This window comes from Phacochoerus africanus, chromosome X (genome assembly GCF_016906955.1).
Source record: "Phacochoerus africanus isolate WHEZ1 chromosome X, ROS_Pafr_v1, whole genome shotgun sequence".
In the NCBI taxonomy this organism is placed as follows: domain Eukaryota; kingdom Metazoa; phylum Chordata; class Mammalia; order Artiodactyla; family Suidae; genus Phacochoerus; species Phacochoerus africanus.
This window is the reverse complement of record NC_062560.1, coordinates 90918176-90933391: the sequence shown is the minus strand read 5'-3', so window position 1 is coordinate 90933391 and position 15216 is coordinate 90918176. Positions and strand designations below refer to the sequence as shown.

Sequence of the window (15216 nt, the reverse complement as noted above, 5' to 3'; positions counted from 1 at the left end):
GTATGAATAAATGAATGAATAAATAAAGTAGTATAGAAAATACCAGAACCAAGAGATAGACATAGCTCTACTGAGAAAACTGAAGGTGGGTAATATATTAGAATCAAAGGAACACAATACTGTAGAGGAAATACAGTGTTTCCCCAGGGTATAAGGACTGCATATCGTGTGGTGATGGTTTGTTGTCAAATGATCCTCAGGATCATGATGACCATGAGGAAAGTATGTGGACTGATACAGGTTGTATGCCTGAGGAGTCTTGGTCTTTTTCAGGCAGGAAGTTTCTGTGGACTCTGAAGCTTATAAAATTGTGAAGATTTCTTTTAAAATAACACAAAATCAATCATGAAAGTGAATATTTATTTAGAATGATAAGATAATGTATAACAAGCATTAAAATGATGACAACTACAATAAGTAAAAATTCCAAACAAATCACATATATGTGTATATATATACACACATATACATGTGTATATATATACATACACCACTTATGTAGATGTACAATCTGAAGTATGATGAAGTGAACATCCAAGGTGTAATATATAATAGTTTTATTGAAAATCAAAACATAGGACTTCTGCAAATTTTACATAAACACATGGCCATATGAACACGTAACAAAAGCCCAAGAGTGGCAGTTGTCTCATTCGACAGGTTCATGTTAAGCCTTTAGCATTTATTTTAACATCGAGATTTTAAAATAAAATAGCTCTCATATTTATTCTCATTAAAGTTTTGTTTCAAGTTAGAATAAACAGTCCATTGGCTTCAGACTTCAACTTGCAATAGTGTAAACAAGTCTTGTTTCAAAGTAGAATAAACAGTTCAATGGCTTCAGACTTTAACTTGCAATTGTGTAGTTTTAAACATATTGGGATAATTGTCATATCTAGCCAAATAAAGACTTTTTCTGTGACCCATTTCCAAATTCACAGATTCTGGTCCATCTACTCTTTGCAGTAGTCTGGAATGATTTACCAGTTGGAATTTATATTATTAGAAGCAACTGGAACTACTGTATGAATAAGCCAAATGATAAATTTGCTTAGTTTGAAACAAGTGACTATATATTTGGAGATACAATACTCAGAACAGAGTGCTTGCATTTTCTACAGTTTATATCAAGCTAGATGGGCTCTTAAGCAGTCAGTTTGGATTCATACATCTAGAGTAGCCAGACCATGAATACAATGATTCTAGCTGCCTTCTACATGTGGTCAGAAGGCTATATTAAGATACAGCCACTGTTAGTTATGAAGACAGCCAAACGCCTGTTTTAAGAAACCATTCAGCTATTGAGTAAAAGACACTGCCATAAATGGAATTTCAGGGAAGTGTAGGCTGCCAAAATTATTTTCTGCATGTTAAGATGTTCTTCATACACACATAGGCCGCATGCAGATAATATATTTACTTTATTTTTGAATTCCAGATTATTTTCTTGCAAAAGTAATTGCAGTTAGTTATAATATATAGCAAAGCATCTCTATCTTTGGTTCTATATCTCAGCGATATTTTTTCCAAAAATAAATTAGCATGGCAGAAAAAATAATTCAGCTATCTTACGAGAAAACCCAATATCTTATAAAAATTAAGCAAAAATATATAATTGATGCCTCTGAACTCTTTTCTAATTATCTTGCTTAGTATCTAATCCAGTGCAACTTTAATATTAAAATGATTGTGCACACTGTATTTAACTATACAGCATAGACACAAAAATGTCAAAAAACAAAATAGTGCTTTCCCTTATAAAACATTTAGGAATTATGCATTCTAAAAATGCATGGGAAAGTAGAATTGCTGAAATATGTTAATAAATTGACTTCAAAGAAGCGTAAGAAAACGGAAGTGAAGATGTAGCAATTCTCACAGATCCTTGAGATCGCAAAAAACAAAACAAAACAAAACAAAACAAAACAAAACACCAGTGAACACATCACCAAATGTCTCCCATTTCTGGAAAATATTTATTAGAGAGAATCACTCAAGAGATTTTTTTTTCTTAAATCAGTATCTATGGAAGCTCCCTGTTATGGTTTGGACTCTTAGAAGATTTAACGAGCCTCATTTGTTAATGGTTTCCGTCTCTTTTCGAATATGATTTTTGCATCAAATAATTCTCTTTCTCTGTATCCTAGAGATGGCCCTTTTAGATACTTTGCTTCCGCTGCCTTGTAATCTAACCCATCAACAGCAGAAATTGAACAAATGATTGCTTCTGGCAGAAGAACTTCGAGGATAAATTTAATTTTATCATCTCTGATCAGAGTCAGCATTTTTTCATCTATTTGTTTATAGATTTCTTGTAAATATTTCACCACCTCATCCAACTGATCTTCATCCTCAAAGTATGTTTCAATACAGGGCGTGAACCTATTTGCATTCAAAAATGATTTAAGCCACCTGGACCCTTTTGTGCCTTTTAAAATGGCTAAAAGATGGCTCTCTGTTCCCTTTGCATTCACAATGAAGTCCACCAGGTTCTTGTTGGCTCGGTCCCGAGCAGACTTCATTCGATCTGGAAGAATTTTCTGGAAGGACATTTTCTTGGTTTGGGAAGTCACAACCATTGATTCCGTAGGATTTTCATTTTGCAACTTTGGAAATAAGTTCCTGAAGGTATCCTGCTTGATTACTTTTCTAAGTGGATAACTGATGTCAGCAGCATAATACTCAAGGAAAGAGCCTGCAAAAGAACCACAACCTATTCTAACTCTGTAGTCACAAATCAGCGAGATGCACCAGTCAATACTTTCACTGTATTCCTCCCTGGCCTGATCCACTAGTGCTTGTTTCTCTTTGCAATCAAATTTCTTTAATCTTCTAAAAGGCACTCTAATGCCTCTCTTTTCAGGATTCATATTTGCCTCAACAAAAAGCACACTTGCCTTTCTCTCTTTGCGCCTGATGCTTTTTACCACTGCTGGCCAAAATGGATATTTTTGATATTTAAACCAGACGATCATTCCTGTTTCAAACGAACGTGGCTCATAATGAAAAAGGAAACGTGGAAGTTCTTCATCTTCCTCGTTGTCATCTAATATGGAAGCATCAATGGAACTTACATGCACTGACTTGTCAGAAGCTTGAAGTTCTTCCCCAAGATCCTCAAAATCCAGTCTCTGAAGATTTCTTTCATTATTCCCAAGAAGGAGTGAATCATCCATGGCATGGCTGGAGGCACTCAGTGAAACCTGACATTCCCATGAAGAAGGTCGAGCGCAAGCACCCGTCTCTGATTCCACGGTAGGTTGATTCTGGCTGGTACCTGAGCATGGATTCGAGGGACCCTCTCCAGGATCTTCAATATTCTCTGTGAAGGTAGAGCATTCAGAGGAAATAGCTGGGGCTTCTGGGCAGATGTCCTCTGCCTCTTCTTTCAAAGCTTTGGGCACAGTGAAGTAATCCAATGGCAAAGGTGGACTGAACTTTTCTTCCTTAACACATACATCCTCCTCTTTGATGGTAGAATGCAATGGCATGACTCCAGAGATGTCAATCTTTTTCTTGCTTTCCTTTTCCTCTTCATCTTCTGAAAGTGATGGGAAAGTCTGGCACCAGCTGAAGTCTTGTGACGACTTGGTTTCCATTTCACTTGGAATAGCATCAATGATTGCACGCACCTCTGATTTATCATCACCCAGGGAATCATCACTCTCTGACGATACTAACAGGGATGGTGGATTTTCATTTTCTTCAAGACACTTTGGTAAGTCTCCTTCGTGCTTCCGATACTTTTTACGAGGGGGCGAACCTGAAAGCTTTTGTAGTGCATTTTGAGACAGTGTAGGGTTCTCTTCTTCATCTGAACTGCTAGCTTGAATCAGATTTGTTCTCTCATTCAGAATATCCAGTGCTGCTTTTAGTGCCCTTCCATAGGCTGTTTCCTCTCTAGGTGGGTCACTGGCCTCTGACTCTGCTGCTAGTGAGGAGGCAATAGCTTCAACTTGAGATTTATTTAGGATCTTTGTTTCTGTGCTTTCCACTTTAATTTTTTCATCTAGTAAGAGTATTTGAACTTCGAGGGAAAATGTCTTTTTTCTCTTACTGTTTGATGAGGCCTCAGATCTGGACAAAACTTTTGCTGGCCACAACTGATCTTGCCAGTTGCATAGGACGTACTCGGCTTCCATTGCGCTTTAGATTTGTGTGCCAAGAGGGTATTATCAGAGATTGAGGTGTCCAGCTATTCCTGTCACTACTGAGGCAGTTCCTACCCCTACCCCAGACAATACTTTTTTACCAACGTCTCTTGTAGAACTACAAAGAACTACAGAGGCTTCACGACTCGTGTGGCCTGTTCTCCTTCAGCTGAATTTCCCAAGGGTGCCAGAACACGTTGTTTGAATGGGACACTGTGAAAGATACTGAAATAGTGAAAAGGAAAAGAAGAAGCGTCAGCGAAATAAAATTATTTTGCCAAAGAAGGTGGGCAATTGCAAATAGAGAAGAGATAGAAAAAAGGACAATATCCAGTGGGGCATCAGATGGAGGAGAAAAATGCAGCATAATGTAAGGTGGAGGATAAGAACTGGAAAAATGTTTTTTCATAATACGTCAAATTGAAGACTTTCCCTCATTATTGCACATGATTATTAATGAGTGACAGTATGTGTGCATGATGGCAAAGATAGGAGAAGTTGTGGTGGTGGGTCGGGAACTCTATGCTATTAGATACTTTTGTATCTCTACAAAAGTAGGTATTTTGTGCCTCTAATGTTATACCTATGGCAGTGGGACTCTAAACTCAGCACGTCTCAGAAACATCTGGAGAAATTGTTAAAACTAGATTTCTAGACCCTATCTTGAGAATTTTATTCAGAAGGCCTAGACAGCATCCAATGTTTTATGCTTCTAATACATTATCAACTGATGTTGAGGCTACTTGTCCAAGAACTCTCTTAAAGCACTGTTCTAGCTGAACACACAGCTTTATAATTTTTAAGCTCTAAATGCTTCCCTGTCTACCCAAAGCAGGCAGAGAAGGATAACAGGGGATGTATGTCCTGAACCAAGACCACAACACAATGACCTTATTAATAGCATACACTTAGAAGGTAGAGATTCAGAATGGTTGCTAGGTTCACATATTGGATAGGATAATTATCAAGGATTTCTTGAGAGTTAGGTGGCTGGCTAGGGCCTTAGGTAGACAGCTGAATAGTCTCTTGTATGAATTCTTCATGGTGGTTTAACACATAAGATTCTTTCCCCAAAGTAGAAGCTATTGCTTTTAATTACAAAGTGTCACGGCTATGGAACAGGGAGCAAAATGAATTATACCTCGAATTCTCAACCTAATATGATTGTAATATGAAATGTAGTTTTTAATTAAAAATGCCAAGGCTGTGGAGAAAGAAGCAAAATAAATTACACCCCACGTTGCCAACATGTTTTCAATGGAAATATTTTGTGAAATGAAAAGAGCCCTACCCGTGTCACATGGATCAGGAGGGGTCTGGCCCTGTGATCCGGTTGTCTTGATTCTCACTCCAAAAGGAGACAGGGAATCAAACAAATTAAATGGATAAGGCATAAAGAAATTTCTCTACCAAAACCTGAGCAGGCATGTCATTCTGAAACACAGGAATGAAATGAAATCTCATTCTGTGATGTAGATATTTATTGTTGTCCTTGTTCTTATTATTTTAAATTCTGTGTGATATTTATGAAATTTGCTTCACACTTACATCATCTTTTTCAGGAAATGTGTGAGGTAAGGTCAAGTGAGAAGGGAAGTAACAACTGCCTTGTGTCTACAATAAGCCAGATTATAGATTTTGTTTGAATCCTCGAATCAATCATCATGTAACTTTTCCTCCTTTACATACATATTTTTAAACAGAATTTAATTACACTTTACATGGTGTCTCACAGTCCACTAATACAAAATACCTTTCATTGCTTTATTAACCTACTTCATAAAAATGGTTGCCTGGATAAAATTTAGGAAACCTGGCACACGCCATCTTGTGACCAGAATCGGAAATGCAGCCTCTGCAAAGCTTTACGCAGAGCCTCTCAATCACTATCAGATTTTTCTTACGAGAGAAAGATGGGAAGCACACTTAGCCACTCAGGAGCCTTCCCAGGCTGCTAGAACTTTCTAAGTTTAAGGGTTTGGTTGCGTAGAATGATAAGAGGATCATAATGTATTGAACTCACTGTTTCTAGCTGTAAAACATCCAGAAGATTATTAAAAATTGAGAAGATGCAGAAAGGTATGTACAAAGCTAAGGAAAATTCTATGTACAAATAATCACTCTGAATATTTTCTATCTTTCCAGAAGTTTTTACATGCATAGATAAATGCATGTCATTTCAAAACAACAGGTATCAATTAAGACCATAGTTTGAACATCATCCTATATGTGTTTTCCACATGATTTTTGAATTACATTAAATGAGGTTTTCCCCACATTTGCACCATTTTATCTCAGTATTTTCCTTGATGATGTAAAACAAGTAAATGAGTAAGTATATATCAATATTTTAAAAAGAGAAGGCAGTAAAGCTAGTCCTATCTCTCCAACTACACAAATAATCTTGTTAAAAATGTGGCCGATATGTTTTCCCAGATTTGGTTGCATGAATTATATCATATATATGTTTTACTAACACACATATTTATTTTTAAGTGAGTTTATATGGCAAATGCCATCCTACAATTTGATTTTTTCACTTTATTTCTCGGCCATTTCAAATCACTACATGTAGAGGTTCATGCTTCTATTTTCCAGATACATAGTATTCCACTGTATGGATGCACCACCTCACATAATATTTAAAAAATCGCTAATAGAAATAAACCAAATTCCCCCTCTGTCTCGCACTAAAACTTAAAAGGATAAAGAAAAATGGTTATTGCTGACCATAGCCATACCTGTGGCCTGAAAATAATGAATTGCAAGGAGGACACATGCAGGGCTGTAGCCAACACAGCAACCAGGCTACGTGCTTGATCAGGTCTGGGAAAATTTCCACTATCGGCAAAAGATGGGGAGAAGGGGGGCTTTGTCTGCACGTCTGTGTGTGTCTATGAATGCTTATGTGTTTGAAGCAAATTGGGTACGTTGTTTCAGCTTCATTTTCCTTTCATGATTATAAAGTTAATCATGTGGAAATCTACTCTAAGGATGCTGATATAGGCTAAGAAATAACATTAAAATAGTAACTTGACCATCCAGAAATGCTGACTAACATGGGAGCTTATTCCCCCCTCCCAGGTATTTTCTGAATCACATATATATACATGCATTTGTATGTCCAAGTGTCTTCATTCAAATACATATTTGTTCCCCTTTCCATGCTCATTACAAGTGACACATACATAGTCTATGTGTCTATCAAATTACAGAAGTATTTCTCCCTATGCTGTCATACATTTTTATCTATCATTTTCTGTGTAAATTAATAAATACTTAAAAATGCAAACAGTAACAGAATATCTAGTAATATAAACATGGAATGCCAAGTCAATAAATTAGCATGAACAGCCATGCTGCACTAAAGTCTTAATATAGAGGCTGTAATTTGATCACCCCTTCTCCCACTGTGGACTTTTAAAGCATTGGGAGATACAAAAATTCCAAAGGATTAATTCTTCCAAAATGCCAGCAGTTCTCTCAAAACCACACACCCTTCCCACCACTCTAAGACCACTGTCCCTGTTTTTCTCATCTTTACTCTGGGGTTCTGAGAAATCCCTATAAAATAACTAGATTTAAGACAGCCATTACCTTGAAGCTTCCTGTCAGCTGCAGCCTGGTGAAATGCAGCTCCTCCCCCAAGACTGGTCTGGCACAGCTCACTCCCAAGCTTCTCAGAGGATGCTCCGCCCCCTCCCTGTGATGAAGACAGACCGCCCTCCCCTGAATTAGGGGAGGGAGAATTGCCAAGTTAAACTGCACAAGTGTTAAAGGGTAGAAATATCCCTTTTAAAAGAACTTGAAAGTGAATTGGCAACAAGTGTCTGTTTAATTTCCCTTAGGACAGCAATTTTTTTTAAATTAAGAAAATCCACTTTAAACTACTTAATCAGATTTTTTTCCCTTGTCTTCTCGGTACCTTACCACCGCAGGTAAATTTAAAACCCAGCTGGTCTTGCTTCATTAAAGCAGTTCAGTAAGGGTCTTGATTGGGATTGCACTAAAACTGTACATTATTTTAGGGAGAATGGCTTTACAATATTTTTGGTTTTTTTCAGGACATGGTATGTCTCTGGTATGTCTCTCCTTTATTCAGTTTCTTTCTTTTTTTTTTTTTTAATGCTTCAGAAAGTTACAGAGACGTCTTCTTGTGTTTTTCTTTTTTTTGTCACGTCATTTCCTGAGCCAGGAATCAAACCCCTGCCACAGCAGTGATCCAACCCACTGCAGTGAAAATGCCGGATCCTTAAACTGCTGCAGCACAAAACTCCCGGAGACGTCTTCTTGAACATGGATATTTCTGGCCAGAGGCTGAAAATCATCAGTTTGGCAGGGAAGTACCTATTTCGTATACTCTCATCAATAACTGGAAATTCCTTCTTATATCTTATTGGTATTTTTGGTATTTTTGATTCACACAATTCAAAGTGGAGGGAATTAATTTTTAAAAATACACATATTTATTTGTATGTCTGAAATATATTTTGCAGATTTTGTTCATTAAAATTCTGTTAAAATTTAGATTTCTGATTTAACTTAGAAAGCTAATTTTAAATATAATTAGTGATAATTTGGGGAATTAAGATATTTGGGAATGAAGTGTTTTCATTGGCCTCTGTATTTTATAATATGTACTATATAAACTATATCTGTATGTAAATATTTATATGCACATTCATCTTTATATTTTATATATACATTTATTATATATAAATAAGCTTTTTTATTATAGCAGAAAAAGGAAATTAATACATTGGCCAAAGAGAATGACTATCTGCTCCTGATTAACTCAGAACCTGATTCAACATCTGGAAATATACATAATTAACATAAATGTTGAATTGACGGTGTTCAGCGTATAATCCGGTTTGAAACCCAGAATGTGAGCTATAAAGAGACATAAGACATTGTGGTTTGTGAAGACCTCAGTTCTAGGGTCCTCCCAAACTGAGGATGATGTTGGGCATTCCTCTGGCAAAGCAGTAAAAGCTTTAGTTTTCAGCGGCTGCTAAGTATCTCTAGTAATCTCTACTTTATTCTTTTTTGGGGGGGCTTAGAAAACACCTTTATCAGTTTTGATTAGGTATCTCTGGAAACAACTCCATATTAGCCCTCAAAATAATAGCCATTCCTTTTTGTTACCGGTGTACAATACAGTGATTCACAATTTTTAAAGGTTATACTCCATTTATAGTTATTATAAAACACTGGCATATTCCCTGTGTTGTACAATATATCCTTGTAGCTTATTTTATACATATTAGTTGATACTTCATAATCCCCTACCCGTATTTGGCCCCTCACCCTTCTCTCTCCCCCTAGTTTTTCTATGTCTGTGATCTGATTTTTTGGTTATATTCACTAGCTTGTGGTATTTTTTAGATGCTATCATATAGTGTTTGTCTTTCTCTTACTTCACTTAGCATAATACCCTCTAAGTTCATCCATGTTGCTGCAAATGGCACAATTTCATTCCTTTTTATGGCTGAGTAGTATTTCATTGCACATATAGATCATATCTTCTCTTTCCATTCACCTATTGATGGGCATTTAGGTTGCTCCCATGTCTTGGCTATTGTAAATAATGCTGCTGTGGACACTGGTGTGTATGTATTTTTTCAAATTAGTGTTTTTGTTTTCTTTGGCTATATACCCAAGAGTGGAATTGCTGGGTTATATGGTAGTTCTATTTTTAGTTTTTTGAGAAACCTCCATACTGTTTTCCACAATAGCTGCATCAATCTACACTCCTACCAACAGCATGGGGGGGGTTCCTTTTTCTCTATATCTTCACCAATATTTGTTACTTGTCGTCTTTTTGATGACAACCATTCTGACTGCTGTGAGGTGGTAACTCATTGTGATAATTTTGGGAATGAAGATATTTGGGAATGAAGGGTTTTATTTGGCCTCTGTATTATATAATATGTAATGTATATCAATATATAAATATTTATGTATAAATCATATTTCCATACATTTTATTTTATATGTATTTATATGTAAAATAAATATATAATTTTAAAATCTTCATTTATGTAAGCATTAATATTTGAGACATAATAATAAATTACTGAATGTAATCTCTAGGCTAATATGTTATTTAGGGCTATAATAATTACAGTAATGTTTTGTGCTATAAACAACCCCTAAACCTCAGAGACTCAGCCCCAAAGAGTTTATAATGCTGATGTCCAAGTTCAGTGGAGGTCATCAAGTGGCTGGAAAGGAAGATTTTCTGTTCTAAGGAGCCATTAAGAGACTCAAACTTCCTCCATCCTACCATCTTCTTTGGCCTTGAAGCCCTCCACAGTTTTTGCACTGGGGTAGCAATCTTATGAAGAGGGTCACTGGAGAATCCTGTGGAAGGTTTTAGGGGCTATGTCTGGCAAACATCACTGCTGGTCACAGTCAATGAGCTAAAATGTTAGAGGCAGGGAAGGTAGTTTCTTCATGACCCAGGAGGAAATTGACACAAAATCTAGTGAACACATAGCATTCCCTCTGCCACAGGAAGTTAACCCTTTAGATCTTTTACAGACTTCTGTTAAGTGCTAAAAATTTTTTTAAAAAACAATCATGTATCTTATTTATAATGATTGGGACAGAAACTTCTATTTGCACACCCTAAATTCACTCTTTGCATTCCTCCTCATTAACAGAACCCCAGTTGCATTCAGGGTGGCAGTGTAAACTCTAAAATTTTTCTTTTTCCAGACTCCCTCACTATAAGTCATGGCCATGTGATAGAATTTCTTGCCAAAGAATGTAAGCAGAAATAGTTGCGAAGACTCTTAAAGTACCTCCAAAGAGGGTAAACAGTCCTGTTGGGCTTTTTTTTTCTTTCTCTTTCCCTCTTTTTTCTTACTTCTTCTCTAGAATTTGACCATGGTAGAACTCAGACAGCTATTCTGAACCAAGACGTTACTTAGTAAAAGGATGCAACTCACTAGGGATGAAAGATCCTGAACCCCTGAATAATGGGACCACCTCATTCCAATCACTTTAACCTAGTGAAGCAATAAACTTCTAGCTTACCTAAGTCACTGTATTTTCCAGTCTCTTCCTTGTAGTAGAAAAAAAGTTGATCACAAACAAAAATAATATTCTTATTATAGAATTCATCTTTACAAAGCTTTCAAAATTGTATTATATAATTAAAAGAGGATTAATCAGGCCAACATAAATATGGATTTATTCAAGTGAAGAGATATATTCAATTATATATTTTATAATGTAATATGTCTCATTCTGTCTTATTCCACATGTTTGGGAAACACCAAATGCACATAAAATGTGGTCATTACATTAAAACTATACTTTTCTGTGTTTATTTTGTCTATTTTCTATATTGCATGCACATAAATCAGGAAATGCTATACCACCTCACCATTTTGCAAACGAAATGCAAAGGAAAAGATTAATTCCTTGGACAACCTTTTATCTTTCATTATTTTGTAGGAAGAGGGGGAGAAGAATGAGAACCAATAATAATTAATGCTAATGCTACTACTACTATCATAATGAAGCTATACAATAATTATAAATATAATAATACCTAATACTTGTAAAGCTTTTCGCATGCCAGGTACTGCTCCCAGCACTTGACATATTATCTCATTTAATAATCAGGTGGTTATTTCATGTAGGAGAGTCCCATAACCAACTCATTCTGCATAACAGGAGTAACACTATTAATAATAATGACAAAGACGATAGAAACCAAAACTGTTTTCTTGCCATGTGCCAGGCACTCTGCCAAGCGCTTTATATACACCATCTCCCTTGCTTCTCACAAAATCATGTCAGGTGGATAATTCTTAGTATTCCCAAATTGTAGATGAGGCGTTAGAGAGATTAATTAACTTTTACAAGGGTATCTAGAGAGTACCCGGGCATAGGGGATTTGAATCCAGGTACTCTGACTCCAGAGTCCATGCTATTAATCATTAAAATACACTGAACCTACCTTGTCGCAAATGAAAAATGCTCTAAAAGTGTGGGCTGGATGAATGGGTGAATAAATGAATCCGAAATAGTTACGCACCAGGAGTTACTGGAACTTAAATGAGAATCCTGTATCTAATTTAACATAAATTAGTCTTTTATAATGTAATTATGGGAGGGAGTGACATCTCGTCACTTCTGCCAAATTCTGTTGGTTGGAAGCAAGTCACAGGTTCTGCCCTTGCTTAAGGGGAGGGAATTACACAAGGGGGTGTGTCACCTAGGGTATGTCTACCACAATACCATATGACTCCATTTATGTGACATTTTCAAAAAGGTAAAAGTATAGTGACAGGATCAGTGGCTGCCAGGGGTTACAGGTAGGGAGAAGGTGTGACTATACGAGGAGAGCAAAGGGAGTTGTGGGGGTGATGGAATCTTCTGTATCCTGACTGTGTGACTGTATGAATCTATACATGTGTAAAACCCAAAGAAGTGTATACAAAAAAGGCATGTATTATGTATGACACTTTAAAATATGCTTTTAATGTGTAATAATTTCAAAGTAATAATTTAAATAGAAAAAATTATTAACTATTATATAAAAAATCAACTCTTCATAGGTATGCTATAGGAACCGTCTGCTTCTTCCTAAAGCATGGTTAATAACAAAGAAACAAAAATAACACCCATACACATATTAATACAAAGCATTAGTTCCATTTTGACTTAGCATACAAAAAGCTACGAGCAAATGTCACCCGTAACTTAACAATGATAAAAATCTAAATAATCTACAAAACCATAACATCCCTTGAGCTCATCACAGAACTGAGGTAAAATAGCACAGGAAAATCTACTCAATAGTTTTCAATAACCTATATGGGAAAAATGCATATATTTATATGTATCACTGATTCACTTTGCTGTACACCTGAAACTAATACAACACCATTAAGTCGACTACACTACAATAAAATTTGATAAAAACATAAATAAATGTAACATGTCAATATTAAAAAAAAATAGATTCCAAGGGGTAACCCCTTAACCCTTTGGCAGAGCGTGGAGACTGAAGAAGCTGTCATGCAAGCAGATAAAGATAAATCAGTTGAACTTTTAATGAATTATTAAATTCTCAAACTCTTAATGGGCCAGTGCGTCAGTAGTTTGGAATATGTGGCACCCAAGACACCTATGCACTCCCTACCTAGTTATTTTTCACAGTCCTTAACTAGAAGCACACAAACATGACTGGGGACAACTCAAGAGCAAAAAGAGCCCATGTCAGTGGTTCAGGTGTGCAGGAGGCAACCAGCTGTTGCTGGCAGACATTCATGTAGCCCCACACACTTATCCAAAGCCTTCTGTCATAGGAAGCAAAAGCCTTAAGTCACTAGGGGGGAAGGAAATGCCATTTTTCTGGGGAGGGGGAGATAGGAAACCCTCCCATTCCCAAGAAAAAGGCAGGATTCATTGCTTCTGGGGAGCAGTAGAAGCAAAAATCCCTCTGCCCTTGAGGAAGAGCAGGAAACCCTGGAGTCCAGGATCCTATATGAATAAAAAGCAGTGGTGAGCTGCTGCCCAGGAAGCGGCAAGAATGTATCTCCCGCTGAAGATCAGCCCCAGATACAAATTAGAGGTTAGCTGTCATTTGGAGAGGAAAGAATGCTGAAAACATGCAACCATCAGTCTAGGTACATGGGGCTGTATAAGGCTAAGGCTGGACAGAACAACTCCCTGCCTCACCATGAGCCTAGCACCCAGTAATAACAGGAGCCCACTGCTGCAAAATAGGCAAGAGCATAAAGAGAGACATCGTTCTCCCCAACCAGTGGCACAAGTGTAAAGGAGCTGCTGAAAATTTAGGAGAAGAAAGATCATTGAGCAAAGTCCTCTGGCACTCAAGCTGCACTCCAAGCAAAACAATGTTATCCAAGCCAGATGATAATGAAGTGAGAAAAGGAGGAGACAGTCTTCCATGCATTTTATGATACCAGCATTAACCTCATACTAGAAAAAAATAAAAAGAAAATTACAGGTCAATGTGTCTCATAAACAGAGACAAATCCAATGATATAGATACAGAAATGATATAGTATTATATAGAAAATGATACAGAAAAACCCCAATGGTTTAGAAAAAGGATGAAACATTGCGACTAAATGGTGTTTATTCTGGAAGTGAAAGGATGGTTATACATTTGCCAATCAATCACTGTAATTCACCATATCAATAGACTAAATAAAGAAGAAAAATGAGATCACCTCAGTTGATGCAGAAAAAAACATTGGACATAATTCCATAGACATGCATGACAAAAACGTTTAGCAAACTTGGGATTAAAGGGATCTCACTCAAGCTGATTAAAGGCATCTACAAAAACCCTAAAGTTAAACTCATACTTAATGGTGAAACACAGAATGATTTTCCCCTAAAATCAGGGACAGAGGATGTCTGCTTTCACCACTTCTAGTCATCATTATATTGGAGATGCTAGCCAGTAAATAACACCTGAAAAATAAATTAAAGGCATGCAGATTGGAAAGGTAGAAATAAAACTGTTTTAACTGCAGATATGATGATCTATGCAGAAAATCCCAATGAATTTACCAGAAGAAAAAAAAAAAGCTACCAGATATAATATGTAAGTTTATCAATATCACCATATAAGGGCAACATAATTTATTTCTATACAATAAAATCTGGGGCATTCCTGTAGTGGTCCAGTGGACTAAAAATTTGACTGCAGCAGCTCAGGTCACTGCGGAGTGCGAGTTTGATCCTTGACACACTGAAGTGGGTTGAAGGATCTGGTGTTGCCACAGCTGCAGAGTAGGTTACAACTGTGGCTCGGATTCAATTCCTGACTCAGGAATTGAATGCTGCGAGTGTGGCCATAAAAAAAATTTTGGAAGTTGAAGGTTAACAAAGTACCATTTATAATATCATCAAAACCCAGAAAATACTAAGTTAAAAGTAATGTAACAAATATGTGCATAATTTGTATGCTGAAGACTTCAAAATACTGATGAGAGAACTTAAAGAAGACCCGAATAATGGAGAAATGTATCAGGTTCATTGACTGAAAGATGAACTATTTTTAGCATGT

General features: G+C 36.6%; 1 protein-coding gene across 10 annotated transcripts in view; it reads right to left on the bottom strand.

Moving 5' to 3' along the window:
• Positions 1–540: 540 nt before the first annotated feature.
• Positions 541–15216, bottom strand: part of PWWP3B (PWWP domain containing 3B) — a 29091-nt gene continuing 14415 nt past the window's right edge. For 7 of the 10 annotated variants that reach the window (XM_047765228.1, XM_047765221.1, XM_047765230.1 and 4 more), the window contains 2 exons: positions 7749–7880; positions 541–4376 (listed from right to left, as the gene is read on the bottom strand). In XM_047765228.1, coding sequence (XP_047621184.1) covers positions 2064–4142 — 2079 coding nt within the window. In that variant the 5' untranslated portion in view covers positions 4143–4376; positions 7749–7880 and the 3' untranslated portion in view covers positions 541–2063. Of the gene's footprint in view, positions 4377–7748; positions 7881–13025; positions 14118–15216 lie in introns of those variants that run through there. The other 3 variants (XM_047765223.1, XM_047765229.1, XR_007132859.1) reach the window with 3 other exon arrangements.